The sequence below is a fragment of the Phocoena sinus genome, chromosome 12, assembly GCF_008692025.1.
Source record: "Phocoena sinus isolate mPhoSin1 chromosome 12, mPhoSin1.pri, whole genome shotgun sequence".
NCBI classification, from domain to species: Eukaryota; Metazoa; Chordata; class Mammalia; order Artiodactyla; family Phocoenidae; genus Phocoena; species Phocoena sinus.
In genome coordinates this window covers 25,057,773-25,083,521 of record NC_045774.1, presented here as the reverse complement: position 1 = coordinate 25,083,521, position 25,749 = coordinate 25,057,773, and the positions used below count along the sequence as shown (strand labels likewise).

At 41.4% G+C, this 25,749-nt stretch overlaps 1 protein-coding gene and 1 non-coding gene across 2 annotated transcripts in view; both read left to right on the top strand.

Moving 5' to 3' along the window:
• ECT2L (epithelial cell transforming 2 like) overlaps nt 1-25,749 on the top strand; it is an 82,484-nt gene that overhangs the window by 40,461 nt on the left and 16,274 nt on the right. Inside the window, 10 exon segments of the mRNA XM_032650854.1 lie at nt 3,432-3,527; nt 3,530-3,685; nt 4,483-4,651; nt 5,620-5,767; nt 7,579-7,741; nt 13,512-13,570; nt 13,572-13,605; nt 15,175-15,357; nt 17,082-17,191; nt 24,372-24,452. Coding sequence (XP_032506745.1) covers nt 3,432-3,527; nt 3,530-3,685; nt 4,483-4,651; nt 5,620-5,767; nt 7,579-7,741; nt 13,512-13,570; nt 13,572-13,605; nt 15,175-15,357; nt 17,082-17,191; nt 24,372-24,452 — 1,199 coding nt within the window.
• On the top strand, nt 22,857-22,929 carry TRNAG-GCC. The gene has a single exon. It is a non-coding gene; the product is annotated as a tRNA-Gly (tRNA).

Here is a 25,749-nt window from a genome sequence, read left to right as displayed (position 1 = left end):
TGGTTTTTTTTTAACATGTGACAATCCTTGACTTTTAGCTGGGGTAATTTAGTCTGTTCACATTTATGTAACTACTGATATATTTGGGCTTAAGTCCAACATTTTACTATTTTAATTTATTATTTTATATTTTGTTTTACTCCTTGTCTCTTTTAGGATTAGCTTAAATATTTTTTAGATTAATTGTAAATTCTTCAGCAGTTCTCTCTCTTTTTATTTTTTTTTTGGTACGCGAGCCTTGCACTGCTGTGGCCTCTCCCGTTGCGGAGCACAGGCTCCGGACGCGCAGGCCCAGCGGCCATGGCTCACGGGCCCAGCCGCTCCGCGGCATGTGGGACCTTCCCGGACCGGGGCACGAACCCGTGTCCCCCACATCTGCAGGCGGACTCCCAACCACTGCGCCACCAGGGAAGCCCTTTAGCAGTTCTCTTATGGCTACCATAGAGATTACACCACTTATCCAGGGTTATTTTACCACCTCTGAGGTAATGGAAGGAGCATAGAACTCTTAAACTCTGTCTGCTTCCCTGCTCGGTTTGTACGCTTTTGTTTTCAAATATTTTAGTTTTACTCATACATACATATATAAAATACACAAACAGGGGCTTCCCTGGTGGCGCAGTGGTTGAGAGTCCGCCTGCCGATGCAGGGGACGCGGGTTCGTGCCCCGGTCTGGGAGGATCCCACGTGCCGCGGAGCGGCTGGGCCCGTGAGCCATGGCCGCTGGGCCTGCGCGTCCGGAGCCTGTCCTCCGCAACGGGAGAGGCCACAACAGTGAGAGGCCCGCGTAACGCATAAAGAAAAAAAAAAAAAAAAAAAAATACACAAACACACATTAAAAAAATATATATATTAACCTCACAAGGCTTTACTACTATTGTTTTATATGGTTAATATTTATTTATGAGTAACCACTTCAAAAAAATTTTTTTTTTCAAAGTTGCATTGTGGTCAGAATATATACTTTATTTTTTTAAAGTAATTTTATTATTTATTTACTTATTTATTTTTTGGCTGCATTGGATCTTCGTTGCTGCACGTGGACTTTCTCTCTAGTTGCAGTGAGCAGGGGCTACTCTTTGTTGTGGTGCACAGGCTTCTCATTGCGGTGGCTTCTCTTGTTATGGAACACAGGCTCCAGGCACATGGGCTTCAGTAGTTGTGGCGTGCAGGCTCAGTTGTGGCTCGCAGGCTCTAGAGTACAGGCTCAGTAGTTGTGGTGCATGGGCTTAGGTGCTCCGTGGCATGTGGGATCTTCCCAGACCAGGGATCAAACCCGTGTTCCCTGCATTGGCCGGCAGATTCTTAACCACTGCACCACCATGAAAGTAACCACTTTTTCTGTTGTTCTTTATACCTTCCTGCATCTCTGATTTTCCTTTTGGGATCAATTTTCTTCTGAATTCTCTTTGATATTTATTTTAGTGCAGCTTGCTGCTGACAGAGTCTGTTTTTGTCTGAAAATGTCTTTATTTCACCTTCAAATTTGAAGGATATTTCCACCAGGAATTTGAACTCTAGGTTGGCAGTTAATTTTTTATAGAACTTTGAAAATGTTCCATTGTTCTCTGGCTTTCATAATGTTTTTGGAGAAGTAGGGGGTTTTATTGTTGGTCCTTTAAAGGTAATATTTCTGTTTTCTCTAGCTGCTTTTAAGATCTTTTTCTCTGTCTTTTGTTTTCTGCAGTTTTATTATGATGTACCTGGAGGGGTGTGTGTATGTGTATGTGTGTGTGTGTGTGTGTGTGTGTGTGTATTTATCCTGTTTTGTATTTTGCATTGATTTTTTAATTGGGGGTTTTAATGTCTTTTATCAGTTTTGCAAAGTTCTCAGATGCTATCTCTTCATATATTGCCTTTGCTCCACTTTCTCTCTTTTTCTTCTGGGTTTCAATACATTTGTTTTTGGTTTTGGTTTTTTTTGCGGTACGCGGGCCTCTCACTGTTGTGGCCTCTCCCGTTGCAGAGCACAGGCTCCAGACGCCCAGGCTCAGCGGCCATGGCTCACAGGCCCAGCCGCTCCACGGCATGTGGGATCTTCCTGGACCGGGGCACGAACCTGCGTCCCCTGCATCGGCAGGCGGGCTCTCAACCACTGCGCCACCAGGGAAGCCCTGGGCTTCAATACATTTGATTGATTCACCATGTCCCGTAAGTTTCATATTCTCTAATGTGCCTTTTCCATCATTTTGGCCTTCAGTGTTTCAGTCTGGATTTCTCTTCTGGCCTAGCTTTCAGTTTCCCAATTATCTCTTAAGCTGGATTCTAATTCGCTCTTAAACTGGTCCATTGATTTCTAAATTTGTTATTATATTTTTTAGTTCTAGAGTGTCAATTTGCTTACTTTGCCAAAATTTTCCACCCAGCAATTTAATTTCTTAGGCATAGTAATTACAGGGCTTTTTAAAAGTTCATGTCTGATAATTACAACTTTTGGATCTTCTGAGGGTCTCTATTTATTAAAAAACAAAAGAAGAAACAAACAGTTCCTGTCTTTTTGCATGCCTGATAGCTTTGGTTGAGTACCAACTATTGAATATAAAAAATCGATGCAATAATTTGAGTCGCCGGATGATATTATCTTCCTCCAGAGAGATCTTGCTTTCGCTTCTGGCATTTGGTTAGGCTAGGAATCGCTCACTCAAATTCAATCAGAGAGTATTTCAAAGCTAGTTTCAGTCTAATTCCTTGTCATCCTTACTGAAAAGGATTCAGCTAAAAGCCTGGTGTCATTACCAGGGCTATTTCCCTTAGTGGGCCCTGAATTTAAATTTGTTTCCTCTCTTCCCTGCAAAAATACCTAAAATTCTTAACAGCTTCTAAGTCTTTCAGTCGTAACTTCCTTCTCTGCTTCTCAGCCTTAGTTTTACTTTGGAACTGTCAAGTGCCTTGAAGTGAAAAGTGAGGCCAAATCAGGATATTACCTCTCTGGGATTCCCTCCTCTCTGAGGTCTTGGTTGCACAAGTCCTTATTGAATTGGTAGCTCAAGTCATTGTTTTATAGTATTTTGTCTGAATATTTGATTAGATGAAACTACATGAAATTTGCAGTTTTCATATCTCAAAACTGGTTGCCTATTGGCAATACCATACGGGTCCCAGTGGGAGGGTTGGTCTGAGACAAACTACTATACCATTGCTAGGAGCAGAATTCTCAAAATCTGGGGTTAAAGTAACCAAATGCTATGAGAGCATTGAATAAGTATACAAAGATGACTAATACATATATTCATATATAATAAACATGTTCATCAAAGAATATTTTTCCTGTGTAGTAAGGTGTATGCTTCTTATTTCTCAGAGTCAAGTTTAGATGGCAAGTCAACTGCACTAGAAATCTCAATGTAATAAGAAAAAATGATCTGTGTACCGGAAAAGATTATTACTGGGAAATGGTCCTTGTAACTTATGTTTCTCATTTCTTTTTCTGAAGGATTGCTTATGGATGCCCAAATGCATGAAGTTTGGATGGTTTCTGCCCTATACGCCAACAGATAATGAGTATGGTGCTTGGAAGCACCATTACATTGCTGTGTGCCCAACCTAGATTGGCTAACCCCTAGGGAAGCCGCAGCTCTTTATGGGACCCTGAATGAACCCAAAACAGAAGATGAGCAACTACAGGAGAGGCAAAGAGAAAAGTGCCTAAGGAAAATAATTTGGGAGAAAATTGCACTACATAAGAGTGAGTGGCATTTTACAACTTTATATCTTAACCAAGTATTGTAGAAACCAATGGATTTACATACAAATTCCCACAGAAGATAGCGATGTCTTTCTGAAACAGCCTGTAAGTGGCATTCTCTAAAGTATCTCAGGACAAACTCTTTTTTCCTTCACTATTAATTAAGAAAAATAAAAAGATTTCTGATAAAATATGTAAGGTCAAATGTCAGTGCCTCTGTGAGACCAAAAATAAGGAGAGAGAAGTACGAATACAGGCAAAAGCAAATAAATAGGATCAGGACAATTCGGAAGAATTAGGATCGGTGAAAAAGGAGGAAAAACGAAAATGGCAACGGAAGCAGGAATAATGACATTTTTTTTTTAAGTGGAAAGGGAGTAAGGATGAGACACTCTCTGAGCTAAGCCTTCTGATTTACACGGTGTGTAGAGCAAACCTGATTTGAGTTCTCCCATCTTTTTTTTTCACTTACTCACCCTCTGCGAGATTGTAACAAATGGGAAATTACTTGAAGCCAAGAAGGCCAAAAATGAGGTAAAGCCTACAAACTGATGAACTGGTTTCTACAAGAAAAGAGTTGCTTATTCTCTGAGCTTGTTTCTTGACCTGAAGTGACTGGTAACTTGCAGCCACAGAGCCGAGAGGATAAGAAAACCAAAGAGTGTAAAAAGTGGCTCTAATTACTGCCATCTGGAATACTGCCTTGGAACAGCTTTATTTTTATGCCATTAACTGTGTAGACTTGGCTGGGAGAAGCATGAAGTAAACAGCCGAGCCTGCTGCTGTTTGTTTTTCAGAAGATTTGTTCAAAGTTCGACCCCCTTGGGTGAATGGAACATGCTGCTCTAGATTGTTCGAATCCAAATGCCAACCATGTCTCTCCCAAACTGTGAGGGATCGAGTGGGATTACAGGAAACTTTGGAGAAACAGCTTGTTTTTGCATCTTTAGAAGCTTTGCCCAAGCGGTAAGCAAGCCTCCATCTACTGAAGGTGGAGGACCATCCTATGACACCAAGAATTCATTCTAGAATAATTCAGCTAACATGCAGGGATCTTGTATAATTATATGGCTCTTATCCTATGAAACAGCAATAGAAATAGTTCCTTAATCTTCAAGAACAGTGGTCTTAAACGTGCTTCTTGAAGAGGGAGATACAAAACATTCAAAATTTACGTTTTAAATATTCTTAACCCCGCAAAGAGGCTATATTGTGGACGTACCGTATTTTCTGTATAAAGTTATTGAGCAAAAGTAACATTTTTCCAGAAATTTTTTTGTAAGGAGTAAGCCTATCTGAATGGTGATGGGGGAGGGGTGACTGTGGAGAGAATGGACACCACTCAGAAAATCATGAGGCCCAGGTGATTAAGGAAATTTAAAATCTCTTGGGGCTTCCCTGGTGGCGCAGTGGTTGAGAGTCCGCCTGCCGATGCAGGGGACGCGGGTTCGTGCCCCAGTCCGGGAAGATCCCACATGCCGCGGAGCGGCTGGACTCGTGAGCCATGGCCGCTGAGCCTGCGTGTCCGGAGCCTGTGCTCCGCAGCGGGAGAGGCCACGGCAGTGAAAGGCCCGCGTACCGCAAAAAATAAAAATAAATAAATAAAATCTCTTGACTAATCCTTCTACAGATGTCATTTTGAGCCCTTAAGTATGTCACTACATTGGTTTTAAGTGCCCCACAAAAGTAAGTTCCAAGAGCCCTTTCTGGCATCCCACAAATGCAGGAGGAGAGGCCCAGAGGGCAGCTTTGGACCCACTCGCCCAGGAACCCTATTTGCCGCTGTCCCTGAAAACCGCAGGGAGAGACAGAGGTACTGAGGCCGCTTGCCTTGTACAGGATAACTGATGTCCAGAGGACACACTGGTGCTCACTTGTCAAAGTCAAATTAAGAGAAAATCAAAACTTCACTTATTCCCCCTTCTTCCCTACAGAAGCAATGTTTCTGGATGCCATTCCTACCCTTTATTATCAAAGAAAAATTGGCATGGAGTTTATAAAAATGACAGCAGCTCTTCACATGCTCTCCAGTCACACTTCATAGTAATATCATCTAGGATTCCTGCATATTAGGTACAGAGTGTGTTAGGAGGCCAGTCCTGTTTTGAATCGGGTCTTTTTCATCTCCCCTAGAGGACGTATGGCAATCTTTTGGTCACCATGTGTACGAAAATGATTCATCTTCTAAAAGGAAAGTGGTCTGATCTAGGTGGAAATGTACAGACCCAAACAGTTTAAAAAAATCAGAAGCAATAAAAATAACCATAAATCAAAATTATTTTTTAAAAAGTATTAAAGACCCAAACTGCCTTGCATTTAGTAGGTGTCCAATACATTTTTACTGAATCGAATTTGTTGCTTAATCCTTAAAAGAGCAAAGTGACACAAATTATTTTAAATTTTCTTTGGAATGACCAAGGAACTTAATAATATCATATAACTACCATCTCTCAAAAGAAAAATGTCAGAAATCCTACTTTGTGATCTATTTAACGAGGGTGCCATTAGATGAAAATATGCTTTCTATAATGAAGTTATATATTTTAACTTTCAATATAAGAAAAAGGAAGCACAAAGAAGACATAGGAAGCATGTATTTATATATGTATGTATATATGTGTATATATACATGCATTAATATACACATAAGCGCATATATAAGGGATGGCATTAGTAGACTACATTCAATGGCTTACCTAGAAAATTTTTGCAAAAATTTCTTATTTGTAACAAAATGGTTGCTTTCAAGGTATGAAATCACTTTTCTTTTTGGGCATCTAGGAATTGACTTTGATCATTTACAACTGGCTAGCTTAATGGATCCACATGAAAGCAAGATCAGAGTTTTGATCTCCATGTGGGCCATAGATAGTTTCTCTAATGTTTAAAAATGCATAATGCTGGGCACAGAGGATAACTGGTGACAGAGTTAGGGTGAATAAACTGGAATCAAATGAGCCCATTCTCCTATTTGTCTTCTTTACATAAGACTATGCCATAATTACTTATTTGACTATGAATGTAATGGAGGTTTAGGTAAAACCAGAATGTAACCATGTGGCGGTTCTCTATTCAGTTGAACTGTGATCTCCAGAAAGTGGCATGAAGTTTTGGGAAAAATCAGTGCCTTCAATGACTTTCCAACCTGTCTGCTGCTAATGAATTAACTATATCACAATGAAAGGTTTATTTGGTTGTTGAATTAAAGGAACAGTGGTTTTAATATTTATTTAAATGGGAAATATTTATCAACATTGATCATTTGAAAATTCATAATTAAGAGGAAAACAAAATCTTTTCTTTCCTTTTTTTTTTTTTTTTTGTGGTACACGGGCCTCTCACTGTTGTGGCCTCTCCCATTGCGGAGCACAGGCTCTGGATGTGCAGGCTCAGCAGCCATGGCTCACGGGCCTAGCAACTCCGTGGCATGTGGGATCTTCCTGGACCGGGGCACGAACCCGTGTCCCCTGCATTGGCAGGTGGACTCTCAACCACTGCGCCACCAGGGAAGCCCCCAAAATCTTTTTAAGAAGTCCATTACAAAATTGTATGATCTCGATTTTATTATTTTTAAAAGCAGTATATATGTCTCTGTGCATGGGTGTGTACAAGGAAAAAAGCTAGAGGAAATTAATTTGTTAGTATTTCTCTCTGAGTGGTGGAGGTACAAATGCACTTAAATTTCCCCTCTTAGAAAACAAAATAATTTAAAAAGGAACCAATGAAGGGGAAATCTTATCTTCTTCCTATAGCTTTTGAAGAAAAACAATAGTCTTTAAAAACCACAGATTACATATTCACTGTTTTTAATTTATTAGTAAGTGTTCTAAAGTAATGAGCTTTGGTTCCTACAGCTCTGGTTTCATTTTCTAGATGATGGTGGACAGTGTTAGAGCAGATATGACATTTTGATCTTTCCCCCCTCAGGCTATAAAATTGGTATTAAAAATTTACTGAGGCCTGAAGTGAGAGACTTCTGGGAGAAATTAGGAAGCTATGTGGCCCCTGGAGAAGAAGGGGGTCATGTGGACCTCTTTGTACGACTCGGAGCATCAGGTCAGTTTTGAGAGGTAGTGGTCATACCTACCTCGTGATGGTATTTTGTGGATTTATAAAATGCCATCAGTTCAAATGATTCAGTCACATTTATTTTTTATTTTTTTTCTCTTTATACTTCACATACTCAGGTATTTAGGGGGAAAGGGCATCAGGGTTAGTGGTCAGAGTAACTGTCCCTAAAGAAATAAAGTCACTAGTGGCAAGAGCCAGCCAGGAAATGTATTTCTGTTTCTTCTGAGTATTAAAAATGGTGAAGTGCCTTGTAAAGATGTGTGGTAGCTGATGATCTTAAGTGCCTACCTGTCTAATATCAGCCATATTTAACAGATATCTGTTAAATAAAAGCTCTGTATTCATGGACTCATGGGCTATGTTTTTTTTGTTTGTCTGTTTTTGTTGGTTTTTTAATCAAGCAGAGGAGAGGGAGTGTGAAATTAAAGTTTCTCAAATTGTTTCTTACTACCCATTCCTTAGGGAACTGTGAGTTTTAAAGTTCTTAATCCTCAGATTTCACTGAACTATTCAGTACATACAAAGCATGACCCTGGCAGGATTCCATGAGGCAAAAGAAAAAGGATAGGAAGGAGTTTAAAAAAAAACGAAGTATAAATTATTGTAAAAAAAAATTTTTTTTTTTACAGTTACTACAATTACATAATCTCAACTATGTAGAAAATAGGCATAGAAAACTCTAGGAAGAAATATAACAAACTCTTAACACCATCTATTTCTGGATGTGTTTTTCAAATTTCCTACTTTTAAAATCAGTTTGAAAAGAGTAAGTTACAAAGAATATGGAAGGTGTGATCCCAATGCTTAAGTCCCGTGTATGTGTCGGGGAGGGTGGTGGTGGTGTGTGTGTATAAAAGGGGTTTGGAAGGATGTATACCAACATGCTAACAATAGTTGGATGAGTGAGTTTTCCTTTCTTTTTTTTTCCTTTTTCTTTTATCTCTTTTATTTGCCTCTATTTTCTGTAGTGAACTAGTATTACTTTTAAAATGAGAGCAAAACAAATTTTCTAAAATTTGCTTTGGAAAAAAAGAAAGGATGAGGGAAAGTAAAGTATTCAAAGGCCGAGAGAATGAGGGTGAAAAGGGAAAAGAATAATAGATTTGGTGACACAAAAATGGTCTCAAGTGAAACTTAATGGTCTTCAAACAATGGATCTCCCACCGCCATTCTGGGCTCCAAAATAATCGCTGAACTTCGTGTCAAATATAATTTCCACCTGGGTGAACCATCGAGCCCCTGGTTCAGTCAGAAGGCCCAGGCTTCTCAGTCACAAATCTCTTTCCCACCTCCTCAGGCATCACTCTTGAGCTTGTCCTCCCCGGTAGCTGTATCACCTCTGAAATCTTGATCTCAAGCATTTGTCTCTCCGAGTACAACTTCCAAATCATATAATCAAGTATTCCCACTCTATCAGTTCTTCGTCTGAGGACGTCCAATGCACACACTCCCACTTTTTCACTCTCTATCACCATGGCTTCGACCTTGGTTCCTTCCTCATTAAACTTGGATTTAATGGTTCGTCATTATCATTACTCTCTTGCAAAGAATCTGAACTTCTTTGTTTCTTTTTCTCCTGGCCAAATCCCAGCTCATTTGGCTAAGTCCCAATGCTGGTTAAAACACAACCATCTGCATAATCTATGCCTGCCTGTACTAAAGCAGCTGAAATGAAGACTGTTGGAAAGAGTAATACAACTGTTCTTACTGATCTAACTTTAATGGCATAAATATCAAATGGGATTGCAGCTCTGATAAGCAATCCTATCACATTTCCTTGGTAAATTCGTTTCCCCACTCTTAAAATGACTATGTTGTCCCTTCTCTCCTTTTTTTTTGCGGTACGCGGGCCTCTCACTGTTGTGGTCTCTCCCGTTGCGGAGCACAGGCTCCAGACGAGCAGGCTCAGCGGCCATGGCTCACGGGCCCAGCTGCTCCGCGGCATGCCCACATATGCCCGGACCGGGGCACGAACCCGTGTCCCCTGCATCGGCAGGCGGACTCTCAACCGCTGCGCCACCAGGGAAGCCCTCTTCTCTCCTTTAGTCAATCTTTCAATAACTCTCTCACTTGATTTCACCTTTTACTTCCCTAAGGAAACTCCTTAATTTACCGCCCACCACAAAATCCACCACCTATCCCACCTCTTACCTTCATTCTGTCTTCCCTTCTGTTACGATGGAAGAAGCACCCCTGCTCGAATCAAACATCAACTACTCCGCTTGGACTCTGTAACACATCGCCTTTCACCTTCCCAAGACGTCATTCCTATGCTCAAATCCTCCCCCACAGCCTCAGCCCTCTTTCTTCATTGGATTATTCCTATCAAATCAAGAACACCTGTAGTAGCTCCTCCCCTCTCGCTCCCCCCCACCAAAAAGAGAGACCGTAAACTTTGTCTCACCAATTTTTGAGCGGACTATACCAGTGGTTCTCAAACTTTTCACGTGTATTTGACTCACAGAGGGCTTGTTACAATCCGCATTGCTGGGTCCCAGCCTAGAGTTTCGGATTCAGTAGGTCTGGCACAGGGACTGAGAATTTGCCTTTCTAACAAGTTCCCAGGTGATGCCAATGCTGCTTAACCCGGGGGCCACACTTGGAGAACTGCTGGTCTAGCTGACTGCCCTCACCTTCCTCGCCTCTCACTCACCCCTCAAGCTCGTCCAAGTGGTCTCCTTCTGCTGAAATCACTTTGGGAAAACTATAAGTGACTCTCATGTGCCCAAATCCGACGGTCCCTTCTCCATCCTCACCGGGACTTGACCTCTCAGCGGCATTCGAGGAGGGTGAAGACTTCTGGAAACTCTCCTTCTTCCCGTGCTTTCCCCAATACTACCCTCTCCTTGTTTGCCTCCTACCTCAGGGGTCTCTTCCTCTCAGACTCCTTTGCTGGCTCCCGCTTCTCCTCCTCAAGACCCTTAAATGTGTCCCGGGGGCTTCCCTGGTGGCGCAGTTGTTGAGAGTCCGCCTGCCGATGCAGGGGACACGAGTTCATGCCCCGGTCCGGGAAGATCCCACATGCCGCGGAGCGGCTGGGCCCGTGAGCCATGGCCACTGAGCCTGCGCATCCAGAGCCTGTGCATCCGGAGCCTGTGCTCCGCAACAGGAGAGGCCACAACAGTGAGAGGCCCGCGTACCACAAAAAAAAAAAAAAAAAAAAGTGTCCCGGACTTGATCTCGGGCTCACATCCTTTCCATGACTACACTCTTCCCCCAGGGAGCCTCATTTATTCCTATGACTCTACATTCAACCTGGATGCTGAAGACTCCCAAACTTATGTCTCCAGCTCTAAAATCTCTCAGCTGCACTCATATCTAGCCTTTACTCGACATCTTCATGTGGGTGTTTAGTTTGCATGGCTAATGGGCATCTCAAAGTTCACACGCCTACAGCAGACTCTTGATTGCCTCCCAGCACAAACCTCCCCCTCCCCCAGGATTCCTCACTTAAGATATCATCATTCACCAGTTACTGCATAAGCCAGACACCTAAAATTCATCTTTCTTGGCATTACTTAAATTGTTTAAACAGCTTTATTAAGGTACAATTGATATACAGTATTTCAAGTGTGTAATTTGATAAATTTTTTAAGTGATTTTAAAATTTTTATTTATTTATTTTTTGGCTGTGTTGGGTCTTCATTGCTGCACTCGGGCTTTCTCCAGTTGCAGCGAGCAGGGGATATTCTTCGTTGCGGTGCGTGGGCTTCTCTTGTTGCGGAGCACGGCCTCTAGGCGCGCTTGCTTCAGTAGTTGTGGCTTGTGGGCTCTAGAGCACAGGCTCAGTAGTTGTGGCACATGGGCTTAGTGGCTCCTCAGCATGTGGGATCTTCCTGGCCCAGGGATGGAACCTGTGTCCCCTGCATTGGCAGGCGGATTCTTAACCACTGTGCCACCAGGGAAGTCCCTAATTTGATAAATTTTGACATATGTCTGTCTACACACTATGTGAAACCATAAACCAATCAAGATAATGAACACATTCATCATCCCCCCAAATTTTCCTCCTGCCACTTTGCAATTTCTCACTCTGCTTCTCCACTCCAACCTGAGGCAACCACTGATTTCACAATATATTAGTTTGCACTTTATAGAATTTTCCATAAATGGAATCATACAGTATGCATGCTTTTTTGTCAGGCTTCCTTCACTCCAAATAGTTATTTTAGATTCATCCACTTCATGCTGTTATCAATTGTTCATTCCTTTTTACTGCTGGGAATGATTATATTGTATAGATATACCACAACTTGTTCCATTCACCTGTTGATAGATATTTGAGTTCTTTCCAGTTTGGGGCTTTTACAAGTAAAGCTGCTGTGAACATATGCTTTCATTTCTCTTGGGAAAATACCTAGGAGTGGAATGAATGGGTCATATGATAGGTGTATGTTTAACTTTAGGAAAAAACAAAAAAGAAAAGCTAAACTGTTTTCCAAAGTGGTTGTGTCATTTTATATTTCCATTCCAGCTGCCCAGCACTTGGTAGGGTCAGTCTTCTTAATCTGAGCCATTCAAGTGGGTATGTCGTGGTATCTCACTGTAGTTTTAATTTGCATTTTCTCTAATGACTAATGATGTTGAGCATCTTTCCATGTGCTTATTTGCCATTTGTCTTCCTTGGTGAAGTGTCTGTTCAAATCTTTTGCTCATTTTAAAAATTAGGTTTTTTTGTTTTTTACTGAGAGATCCTTGTATATTCTGGAAAAGTTGTTTGCAAATATTTTCTCCTAGTCTATGACTTATCTTTTCCTTCTCTGAATAGTTTCTTTTGAAGACAAGAAATTCTTAATTTTGATAAAGTCAAATTTATCCGTCTTTAAGTTTTATAAATCATGCTTTTGATGTCATATCTAAAAACTCTACCTAACCAAGGTCACTTCTGTGTTTTCTCCTAAATTGTTTATAGTCTTAAGTTTGAAATTTGGGTTTGTGATCCATTTGATTTACACTTTTTCTTTTTTTAAATAGAACACAAGGTATGGATTGGAGTTTTTTGTTTTTTTTTAAACACATGTGGCTATCTATCAAATTATTTCAACACCATTCCTTGTAAAGACCATCCTTTTCCTGGTGGATTTCATTTGCATCTTTGTTGAAATCAACTGACTATATATGTGTAGGTAACTTATGAATGCTCTTTAATTTCACTGAGCTATTTGTCAGTGAAAACATTAGACACCAATAAGTGAGAGACACCCCGACCTTTGAGCCACTACCGTCTCGTTGCAAGCAACTGAAACAAGTTGGAGTAATTATTTACTCCTAGACCACAAAGAATTAAAATATATTACCCTATAGTTTTATTTGAAGTAGTTCAATCTATATGCTATGTTACCAAAGAAGGGGTAAAATTAATGCTAAAATTTGACCATTGTATTCCATTATATGTTTAACAGTTTTAAATCTGTCCCCTTACAATGAGACTTCTTTGAATCAGACTATTTTAGAAAATATATGTAGACTTTTCTCTGTCTTTGGCCTGAGAATTCCAAATTTGAAAATTAGCACCAGGTCAAACTTCTCGCCTCTTTCTCCAACCTGTTGTCAGTCCTCCTGAATAAAGTGTCTGGACTTCAGCACTTAGGGGTGAACTGCAAAGTGTTGATGGACTATTCCATGAGGGATTTGAATTGAAGACAAGACCTACAAGTGGCCTTTCTTGGCCAGCTCATTAGTGCTTCTAAGTAATATTTAACTGTTCATGGCAAAACCTGTGAGCAAACTCATGAAAGTATTTTTGGCTGTGCAGAGGCAGGAACAGAAGTTCTTTCTCAGCTGTCTCAACTGACTGGCACGTTATTGACCGCCCCCCACTGGGATTGCCACCGGCTCGTACCAACACAGTAAGGGAATATGGGCACTGACCACCGTGCCCAATGACAGCCACCAGCTCCAGGATCACCAAGGACAAAGCACAGCTCATAATCCTGGTTCTGGCAATGGTTCATTCCTCTCTGAAGGAATGCTGTCACTTCCCAAACTAGGTCATTTCTCATCACTCAGAATGGGATTATTATTGCTCAGAAGGGGATTATTACTACAAATATTTGCTTCAAGCCATCACTTGCAAAAACTCTGTTGAAAACACCAGCTTTAACAGCTAAACAAAGATGTATAGTAGCTGATTTAGAGAAATAATAAATACAGAGAACAATTTTTCTTAGTAAAACATTATCAATGTGCTTTCATTTGGAAAAATGAATTGCAGCTATAAAGAGATGGTGAAGGGACCAGCTCAAGTTTCATTATCCGAGAGGAAGAACAAAGGTAAAATACACCTGAGAGCAAAATTTCACTTATATACTAAAGCTGCAACTGTTGGATCAAAATGTAACATAGGCTGACCAACAGAGAGAGCCAAATTGCTTTGCTATAATAACGTTAATCATTTACCCCTTCAAAAATCCCTCACCTTCTATCAAAGAGGACTCAGAGTGATGTAAAACTATATAAAGCATTGCTTCTCTAATCCTGAACGCTAAGGGCCTTTCAAGACTGAGGAAAGCCGGCATGATTGGGAGGCTTGTAAGGGAAAAGTTTCCATATAGATACAACAAAAAGCACATCGACCTAATATAGTTTTGTAGCAGAAGTGTTTGTTAATTTTAGTTTATATAGCACCATCATCCAATGAGAGCATATTTGGCCCCGAGCAGGGAGGAATCAGCCTTGCAGAGACAGCGGGGTGCAGACACTGCTGTTTATAAAATAGGTTTTCTTCTTTTTTTCCTCCTCTGTCTCCTTTTCCTCCTTTTCCCACTCTTCTTCTTCTCCTTCTAGAAGAACATGTTACAAATACTTTCACGTTTATCAGCAAAAAATGTGGGGAGAAGAATCAAACTGTCCATTTAGGACAGAAAATCAAATTTCACTTGGCCCTGTAACATTCAGTCACTGATTTTCAAGGAGAGGAACTTTCTTAAGCACCCAGTACAGTCTTGTAGAGATATTTGTAGAGAAAGAGTAGCTTGACATGATGTAAACAAGATACAGGCTTGGCTACAATGGGGATGACTTTGGATGACACGATGGGGAAACCAGGCAGAGTGGGGTTTTTCTGTATTTTTATTTTTAGGTTGTAAACATACAATTGTATATCCTTACTTGGATGTCTATTCTGCTTTCTGATGCAAAAATCCAGCAGCTATTTAATTTTTGATTTCAAATACAGTATAACATGTCAGCCTTATCCATCAAAGAGTAGATAGGCGTTTGAAATTATTCATTGCATCCTTTTTGCATTTCTAATTTTACCTTTGAAAGCAGACTATGGGTGTTTATCTTAGTCTTCTAATGAGAAAGGATAATAAGCCTGATATAAATGCAATTAAGTTTTTTTTCATCCTGTAAACAGGAAGAATTCTTTCATCTGAGCTTAAGTCTGCGATGCTAAAAGGAGAAAATAATGTCAGTTCTTAGTGACTGGCTGGGACGGCGGTGGGAAAGGGCGCCCCCTTCCACTTACTTCAGCGAATCAAAGCTGCAGACATGGTCCAGCCTCACCGACTTCCTGGAAGACACCTTGAAATCAGTAAGGCAACAGCTAAGTCCTCTCTTCAAGGAGTTGCAGAAGAACGTAAGTGGCAGGATGACAGGTAAGAACTCTTGCTACTTCTGTTGCAACTTAATTTTGAAGCTTGTTAACACATCCAGAGTGAATACAAGTGTAGGAATGCACAAGTAAAAGTTGACTCTTAAGCATCTTTGGTAAAACTTTATTCCCTTTGTTTTTCATATCTCCTAAGAAAAAATATATTCATCTTCAAAATGCTGAGGCTAGTTCCTGGGTTCAAATTTTACCATCTTATTAATTCTGTGTCAGTCAATTGTTTACCTAGGCAAAATTCACTGTTTGCTAAGCCAGAGAGTTCGTCCATTTCCCTCTACAATTTGCTCTAAAAGTTAATTGCCAACATCCCAATTAAGCATCTCTTAGACCACAGCACCCATGACTTAAATTGTTCTATAATTAAGTTCTATTTATTTTCTATCTAAAATATTTAATTTGGTGATGGGCTCCATGGACAAGCCTATCGGACATCACTGAATGTGTTTTCTCATTGACACGTCATACTCATGATCCAATTATCACAATAAAGTCTTTTGGAAACCATTTCCTGTTTCAACTTTAGATCTTCATCTAAACCAGTCAGTTCTTTAAAATGAAGTGTTTAAAAACAAACAAACAAGCAAAGCCCACCTATTTAAATAGGTTTCTCCTGTGTCTTTAACTGCCTACTCATTTCTCTCTAACTCTTCACGTCACTGAAGCGCTGTACCAATCAAGTCATAAGTCTCACTTCTTCCCTTCCCCCGCCCTGCTCCTCATTTGACATCTGTTAACATAATTACTGTCTACACAAGAGCTGTAACACACAAATATGCATGGGGATATTTTATGTCAACATATGCCTACATCTCTTTACACAAAGGTCTCCAAAGCAGGGATTTGTCTTCTTGGTTTTCTAGGCTTTTTTTGTTGTTGTTTTGTTTTGTTTTTTTGCGGTACGCGGGCCTCTCACTGTTGTGGCCTCTCCCGTTGCGGAGCACAGGCTCCGGACGCGCAGGCTCAGCGGCCATGGCTCACAGGCGCAGCCGCTCCGCGGCATGTGGGATCTTCCCGGACCGGGGCACGAACCCGTGTCCCCTGCATCGGCAGGCGGACTCTCAACCACTGCGCCACCAGGGAAGCTCTGTCTTCTTGGTTTTAACTCTACCACATTTAGTAGATGTTCAACCAGTATTTTAAAAGTTATGAGACTATAAACAAGGAGAAATTATTTTTCCTGGTTCTTTCACAGATATTAAGGACTAGAAAGAAAAGTGGCAAGAGGAATGATAGAAGTATGTCATGTAGGTCATAAGCAATGAAAAGTCAAATGGAAAAAGGTTGTTTTTCAAATAAATGCAAGTTTTTCAAAATATTTTTAAAATGTAGAAGATGTATGTTTGTATGTTATTCCCTATGGACTTAAAATATTTACGGATTTGAGCACAAAGCTAATGCAGAATATGGAAGCGTTTTTGGTGGAATTGAGAATCTAAACTTTATAAGGTTTTTTTTCACATGTTCTTTCCTTGTCCAATTTACAGATTTCATTCAATACCAGCTCTGTCAGGGTGGGTACGTTCTATACGCTACACATCTAGACGCTTTTGCTCATTTTCTACTTTATCATGGTAGATAACATGGCATAGTAGAATTTTTATTCTTAGTCTGTGTTTTTATCCACTAACAAGCAACTGTGAGGACTGAGTTTTCTTCTTGATCATATCTCTTACATATTTTAATTACAGGCCTATCACCTTATATTTTCAGGGCAATTTGTATCTGACACCATGAGTATGGCTAACATTCTGAATAACCAAGAAATTATACAAGCTCTGGCAGAGGGATTGATTGAACTTTCAAAAGAAAATTCTGTAAGTGTTCCTTTGAATAAAACAAAGTACAAGGGCTTCCCTGGTGGTGCAGTGGTTGAGAGTCCGCCTGCCCATGCAGGGGACACGGGTTTGTGCCCTGGTCCGGGAAGATCCCACATGCCGCGGAGCGGCTGCGCCCATGAGCCATGGCCGCTGAGCCTGCATGTCTGGAGCCTGTGCTCTGCAATGGGAGAGGCCACAACAGTGAGAGGCCCGCGTAAAGTACAAAAACCCCAACCTTAAATAAATTTTTAGTTTGCATTTATTGTTTTTTTACCAGTTTATCCCTCTGGGACACAATTCCTCAGAGGAAGTGCAAAAAAAGCCACTGAGAGATTCTGAACCCAAGATGTATTAGCTGCATAAAATAGACATATAGGAAAAATCTCGATAAGTTAAAGATGATCACATGATGCACTGTTTTCTGTCTTGTGATTAATTTCAGTCAGAAGTGTCTTTAAAAAACATGTTTAGTGGCTTATATTTCACATAAACATTATTCAACAGTTAAAACAATTATGGCAGAAAACCTGAGAAAGTGTGAAATCAGATATAAAAAGATGAAGGGCAAGGAAGGCTAGATAAGAGAGGAAAGAGAACACAGAAGAACAGAAGTAAGCAAATCAGTAATTTGGGTGGGCAGAGGCATGGGGGAAAGGCTGAAGAAGCATTTTCATCAGAAACAAATCTTGAACGCTTTTCTACAAAGGTCAGTCCACATACCAGGACACAGTGAGTAGAGGCAGTGTACAGAACACACTCTGCCCCAAGACCATGGCAAGGTTATAGGAAAGTAAAATACAGTCAGCCATACGTATCCGTGGATTCTGCACCTATGGGTCCTGCATCCTAGGACAACTAACCACATGTGGAAAATATAGGGGAAAAAAATTCCAGAAAGTTCCGAAAAGCAAAACTTGAATTGGGCTGTGCACTGACAACTATTAACATTGTACGAGGTATTAAGCAATAGATGATTTAAAGTATACGGGAGGATATCCTAGGTTACATGCAAGTAGTACACCATTTTACATAAGAGACTTGAATACCCGAGAATTTTGGCACCTGCCGGGATCCTGGAGCCAATCTCCGTGGATACGGAGGGACAGTTGTATGCAGTGCTCAGTTCAGGGGCAGTTGAGAATAGGACAGGAGTAGGGCCGATATTAACATACCTGATGCTGTGTAAGGTCTCTAGTTTTCCAAGGAAAAATTCTCAAATCCTTCCCTCTCACTGTAGTAATTCCACTTTGTGGGTGCTTTTACAACGTCTTTGGACACTCTCTCCTTATCTATCGTGGTTTCAACTTGGCTTCCTGGGTAAGCACCAGACATCTCCTGGGTACGCTGTCCAGTGAGAACCCTGGGGAGTTGCCGTTAGCCATGAATTTCTTCCCTGAAGACTCAGCTCCGCACCGCACTAGCCAATCCTCAGGCAGCTCAGTGGTAAAGGCCCTGGAAAACTTTGCTGATAATATGATCAGAGACGTTTACAGGGATGATCCTGAGGCCCTGAAATTCTCCGCACCGTCCCCAAACACCAACGAATGAGTCAACATGTTTGGTGTAGGTTCATGGTACTTATTACCGTCAAATTATTTTAAAATAACCTTGTATGATATAATTTTGGTGGTGCTCAAACCTACAGTCAGAGTGGCAACCAAATTTGGGATGTTTTCCCCGGGAATTCTGCTGCTGGAGCCTCTCCCCCAGACCTTCTTTTTCCTGTGAAGACACAAGAGTTGTCCTGTCCCCTTTCCTCATCTGGCTAAAAAGTGTGGGCCACTTTGGTTCTGAAGATCTTGAGACCCTCCCACAAGATCTTGGCATCCTAACTGAACTGTGACCATAAGCTGAGAATCAAGATTAACTGGAAAGCTCCATTTACTGACGCTAATTGAATAACAGTTACTTTGTTTTCTGGACTTGCAAATTAATTAGGTAGAGAGATGAAAACTCTACTTAAAAAATGTGTTTTCTGCTGCACTTCTGTTGACCTGTATTTGAAATAGAAATTTGCTTGGCTGGGGGGGTGGATTTTTCAGGACAACCCTCTGAAATTTTTGTCATATTTTCTGCTGAAGAAATGTAGTAAAAAGAGCAGACTTGGAAGGAAATGTTATTCTGACAAAATGTGACCCAAAGGCAACATGCAATTTACTCATGAAGGTAAAGCTGCTGCTACATTTTTATGCCATTGCTTCACTGTAAGTTAGACACATGTGCTTAAGAAATTCATAAACAAAAGCGATAATTCTACCTGGAAAGCTTTCACCTGGTCATTTCTCCTAAGAACTTCCTTTTCATGGATTATTATTAAAAAAGTATGCTTTGTAGTTTCATAATGTGAGTAACATCTAAGCCACTTACAAGCATACGTGGCATCACACTGACGGGAGTAAAACTAGTTGGCTTTTGGGGGAAGAACTGGATACTTGCATTCTGCCCAACATAACTTAAAGAATTTTTTTTTTCATCTGTGGCCCAGGACACTTTTTTGGTGAAACTAAAAATGGTTCTTCTTTTTTTTCAAATTTAAGTTGAGATTCAAATTCATAAAAGTAAAAAAGTGGGTTTGAAGCTAGTTCTTCAGTCAAGAAAAAATAATTTTGCCAGTACTATATTCAGAATCCGCACATTCTTGGTTAAGTGAAATCATCTGTATTCAGGAAACACTGAAAATTGCATCGTCATTCAGAGAGCTGATTTCTATGAAAATGTCATTTCATGCCCATTGAAAAAGCACCTATCTGTGATGACTGAAGGCTTGGATGCCACCCCCAACACAAAGTCACCATGGACAGTGTTAGGAGGAATAGACTTGTGGGTTCCTCCAGCAGGCAAATCGTGTGTTGCCCCATTAACCTGATATTCTGGAAGTTTTTGTCCACCTGGCTTTAGAGGACAGCACAGCGCAGGGAGGGGCAAACAGGGTGGACGGCTGGAGGCAGCGTCCCCTCCACCAGACTTGCTCAGCAGAACGGAAGGCCTGCAGTTATTCAGCCCCCGCCCTCTGTCGTTAGCGGACTGTGCACCTTAGCGGCCCCTCCTCCCCCTTGAAGTGGCTTATTCTTCCCAACCACAAGCATCCTCCCCGAGAGGAGTCTTAATAAACACATTCGCAGGGACATCTAAACCCTTTAGAGGTCCGAGCCCTGCTTCTCTGACGCCCCACCCCTAAATCTCTCTCTTCAGGAAACGCCCACGGACCATGTATTCATCAGGGTTCTCCAGAGAAGCAGAACCAATAGGATGTGAGTGTATATATAGAGAAAGAGATTTGTTATAAGGAATTGGCTCGTGCAGTTGTGGAGGCTGCCAAGTTCTAAGATCTGCAGCATGAGTCAGGGAGCTGGAGACTAGGAGAGCTAACGGAGTAGTTCCAGTTCAAAGGCAGGGCAGGCTAGAGACCCAGGAAGAGCTGATGTTTCAGCTAAAATACAAAGGCAGGGAAAAGCCAATGTCCCAGTCTGAAGGCTATCAGGTAGGAGGAATTTTCTCTTACTTGCAAGAGGGTCAGCCTTTTTGTTCCACTCAGGCCTTCAACTGATTGGATGAGGCCCATCCATGTTAGAGAGGACAATCTGCTTTAGTCATTCTCCTGATTTAAATGTTAATCTCATCCAAAAACATCCTAGCAGACATACCCAGGATAACGTTTGGCCAACATTTGGGCACTCTGTGGGCTGGTCAAGTTGGTGTATAAAATTAACCATCACAAACCACTTCTCAGGCAGAGGTCAAGTCCCCAGCTTCTCAGTTCAGTTCCCTAAATACTTACAGGAAGCAATCATGTGCTAGGCACTGTGCTAGCCCTGCGGATAGACATAAAATAAGACACAGCCTCTGCCTTTGGGGTGGATAAGACTGACACATACATAGATGGCGCAGCCTGATTAATGCCTGTTAGCAGAATGACCAGGAGGGGGTGGGGCACAAGGGGCGGCATTTAATCGAGATGCTCTTTCTGCCTCTCAGAGTCCTTTTGCCTTGTAATGGTGGCCACTATCTCTTTGAGATTTCTGAGGATTATTCTCCCCAAAAGGTGGATGTAGTCTCCATCCCTCCTTCAGCCTGTGAAAACCTTTGAAATATAGCACCCAGGGCTCCAGTACCACTCATTTCCCCTTGGTTCACTAAAGGGAATAATCGACATGTAACCACATCACACAGGTTCCAAATTATTCCAAAGTCCTTACAACATCTGGGTCATTCCTGACTCCCTGGAAACCTTACTGAAGTTCTTCCATCAACCTTTATTCCTAAGAATGAAGCTGTCACCCTCAACCATGGACATACAGGCCCCAGAAATGCCCCTCTTTGGAGCAGGATAGCTTGAAGAAAGCAAAAGGAACAAAACTATAAGTGCCTCTTCTTGTGAAGTGTTCATTTTACATCTGAAAGACCTTACTATTGTTGAGAACAATTTCTGGAATCTCTGGCCCCTAAAAGAATGGTCACCTAGAACATTTCCTCTCAAAGATACTTTCATTCTTTCCACTGCCAAATAAAATCCACACCGAATTAAGTCTTTTCAACCTAATCATCTAATCACTTTAATAAAATGATGCAGAAAGTTTGGGCTTAAAGTTGCCTCCATGCTGGAAATCAGGCCTGCTCTTGTTACATCGTCTGCCTGTAATAACACTACAGAAATGTGAAACACCTTAGTGCCTAGGAATGTCTTTGATATCTTCCTTTTTCAAAATCAAATCAGAAAAAATAGGTGTTAGATCCTTATTTGCTTCTCTGTTATACACTTGAGAGCTTGTGCGTGATGCCCATGAAACAAATTTGGGGACCCTAGGAAGGAAAACCACAGCTTAAACGTAGGTGCTGAATTCAGATAAAATAGAGAAGCTGAGTATCTCCACACCTCGGGGTTTATTTTTAAAGGTGTAGATACTCGTCCAGAAGAGCACACAAACTCTCAGCCATAGGAGTGGAAAGTAATGCCTTCTTCTGAGATAATTGTTTTAAAGACCCTTCCACAGGGGCTTGTGTAAGAGGGCCTGTCTGCCAAATCCAGGACCAAATACACACACACACACGTATGTACATATAGACAGACACATATATAGCTCACTCACTCTATCTATCTATCTATCACCTTGCTGCCCAGTGAGTAGTTAACTCCTGGCCTTGATATGCCTATAGTGTTTACACTGATACTATACAACCACAGTGATGAGTCACAGCCAGAATCATAGTTGTTCTTGACAATGACATGTGACATAGTTGTACCTGTCATTTTCACAACTATTTCTGGTCCCTAATTCAGGCAGCCAAGTGTTTTCTGGGAGAAGCACCAGCAATAACTAGGATGTTAGCAGTAAGTAAGATCCTAGAGGAAAATTCCTAACATGTGATCCAAGGTCTTGCTTACGGGTCATGGACAGAGCCAAGGCAAAGGCCCAGCAACTCCAAATAATTGTTTTCTTAAAAATGTGCAAAGTTTGCTGTCCCTGTTACTTCATCCAAATTCATCCCTAAAAACGAAGAGAGGATGGTATCTTAACCAAAAAATAGACTCTAAAAATCCTAATAATTAGACGGATAATATAAAATGAGAGAACTCACTGTTTTTAGGTTCAAACACAATTACTGCATCAAATTGATTTCCTAGCCACAGAGAAAATTTTACCTTTAAAAAATAGCTGTTGCTGGAAATTCCCTGGCGGTCCAGTGGTTAGGACTCTGCACTGCCACTGCAGGAGGCCCAGGTTCGATCCCTGGTCAGGGAGCTAAGATCCTGCAAGACACTCAGCATAGCCAAAAGGTAAATAAATAATTTAAAAAGCTGTTGCTGAGCCAGAGATGAAACAAAGCCCCAGTATGAGCAAGCAGGTTCTAGGATAGCCAGGGGGGTCTAGGAGTCCACTCCTTAAGTTTAATGCCTGAGCACTCATGGGGGCCTGTACAAAAAGATGATATCCCGGATAAGGGGGCCTCCCTCGTCTGTGGGATCCACAATCCGATCTGTACCGCTTGGGTTCTCTTAACCTCGGCCAGGCAGGTTGAGTTTCATTTTCATTTTACGCCTGCAACCACGTCTACCTACACAACTACGGGTGTCACCCTGACTGGTTGAAGTTATCATTTCTCCATATAAATTATCAGCACTATAATTTATTTTGAAAGAAGAGAGCGTTCCACGCATAGAAATTATTGTGTCAAAATTCAAAGTAGATTTAAGTATAAATACGTGCCAGGACGCTATGGGTCAGCCCCGAACGGGGAAGACAAAGGACATGGCAGAAAGGCTCTGTGGGGCAGCTGTGAAGCGCTCAGGCTCAGGCGCTGGCTGGCTGCATGCAGTTCCAGGACCAGGGCTCTTATACAAAGGCTTCAGGCAGCCATAAGGGACGGCTGCAGGTACAGAATAAAAACTTGTTTTTGCCTGAGTAAGGCAAAAGGAGTCTTGCTTATAAATTGGTGTTTTCTTTCAGTCTCCCTCCTACATATCAATGGGTTGCTATAGGTAGTTTTGTCTTTGACTAGGAAGGGCAGCAGTAGTGGCCATTAATTATCATAGCCTCAGCACAAACATGGGACCATTGTTTCGTTGCTGGGGTGGATCCTGGGATGCTGCAGGCCGAAGGGGGGGCTTTTTTTTTTAACGTGCTAAATTATACGGAAGCCACAAGAACAATTAACAAGGCAAAGTAAAGAAAGAATAAGCCATATTTAACGTGGAAACAGATCTAGAAATGGCATGTGAATTACTTCTGACGCTTTTTCAGGAGGTGAACAAAGAGGTGAATTTTATAAAGTACTGTGAGCTTTTGCTTCTGGCCCTTAAAAGCAAGATAACTTGTTTGCAGTCTGCTGCCTTGTGACAGAGCAGAGCTGAGGCAGAGGCCTGGTCCCAGGCACCTGGGAGGAGCAGCTGAAGAGCGGAATCCCTCTCCTGACTCCAGGCGAATGGGAGCTGCACTGCATTTAGTTTCTCAAGTATCATGCAGTTCCTAGGAAGCAAAAGGTTATTATTTTTTTTTAACGTAACATTTAATTTAAGAGAGGCATCAAATTTGTCGAGTGCTTAGTTCATTGTGTCTTAGGGCCACTATGGTTATGGCTGAAGGGCAGAGCTTCTGAACCCTCAGGGGGCTTGGCGCTGACTGGGCAGTTAGACATCCCAGGGCCCGCCCCAAATAACCAAGTCTGCATTTAATCCTCAGGAAAGAATGTTATAGAAGATAATCCTCAGGACACAAAATCAAGTCTCAGCAAAAACGGTCCAAATTTTGAGTTGCTGCTTGAGTTGGTAAGCCAATTATCACATAATAAGAATTTTCTATTTGTTTTGCTCCTGACCAAAAAAGAAAAAAAAAAAAGCTTCAACCTTTATTCTGGTTTGTTCTTCCTTTTTTCTTGAAAGTTTCTCTTAGGGGGAAAGAACCCTCCAAATATAACTGGGGGAAATCCAGCCAGTAGATTTTTCTTTTGAATAAATCCTGGTCTAAAAAGAAGTTGAGGCAAGAGGATGGACGTGTAACATCTCGGCAGCAAGAGCCATCTCTGTGCTACTCCTTGCTTTTCTGATAGGACACTAGGACGGCATTTAAAGAAGTGGTACGTGGATGTGAAGGTTCACAGGGTTTAACTGACCCATCAGCTATGGTCTGACTTCAAACGCTGAGTATAATCAATATAACTTTTAGGGCTCTGTCTTTCCGTTTAGAAAGGGTAGTAGTGGGTGAAGCAGGTGCAAACAGGCAGAGGCTTGGTCCTGTGCGACAGTAACACAGTGCATGCATGCTGTCTAGCATTTCTGCAACACACATCCACATTTATTATCACGTTTCAACCACAGAACCCTGTAAATCAGGTGTTAGAACCCACATTTTGTAGAGGAAGAAGGAAAGTCAGAAAACTTAAAGGATTTCCCTAAGGTCAGACAACAGGCAAAGAGAGAATCTTGAATCCTGAAGCGCAGAGCTCAGCCCCAAGGTTCTTTCCCAGTCACACAACACCCAGGGCCGGTCCGCCTACAGTGAATGGTGCAGCCGTGGACCTCGCCGACCCCGTGCTCACTCATCCCCAAACCCAACCCCAGGAACCACCAAGGAGGAGGGCATTTACATAGTGCAGTCATTATGATAGAATCTCATCCGGCTATTGGTAATAATACCTGACAATGGTTTTAAGACAACGACAGAAGTTTTGACAACTGAAACCTTAAGTCAAAACGATGATAAATATTAGATCACTCCAGTATTTTAAAAATATGTAAATACACATAAAATATAATGTGGGCTGTAAGCCAACTGCCAAGTGGGATATAGATGTATTTTTTAACTCATTAGATATGTCTAAATAGGCATTATATACAGACCATGTGTTTGAAAGATAAAACTTAACCAAGAACAGTGCTTATAGTATTTCAAACAGAATGAGTTTTCTGATTTTTCTCTTAAATTACTTTTACATTTTAATTTTAGTTCATGGAATGATGGTTGACATTTCAGGTGAAGATCTCATGGCATTATACGTTAGTACTGTCATATTTTATTTGGGGCAGTGTGGGGCAGACCTAGGCCTGGAGGGGAAAGAGGAAATTG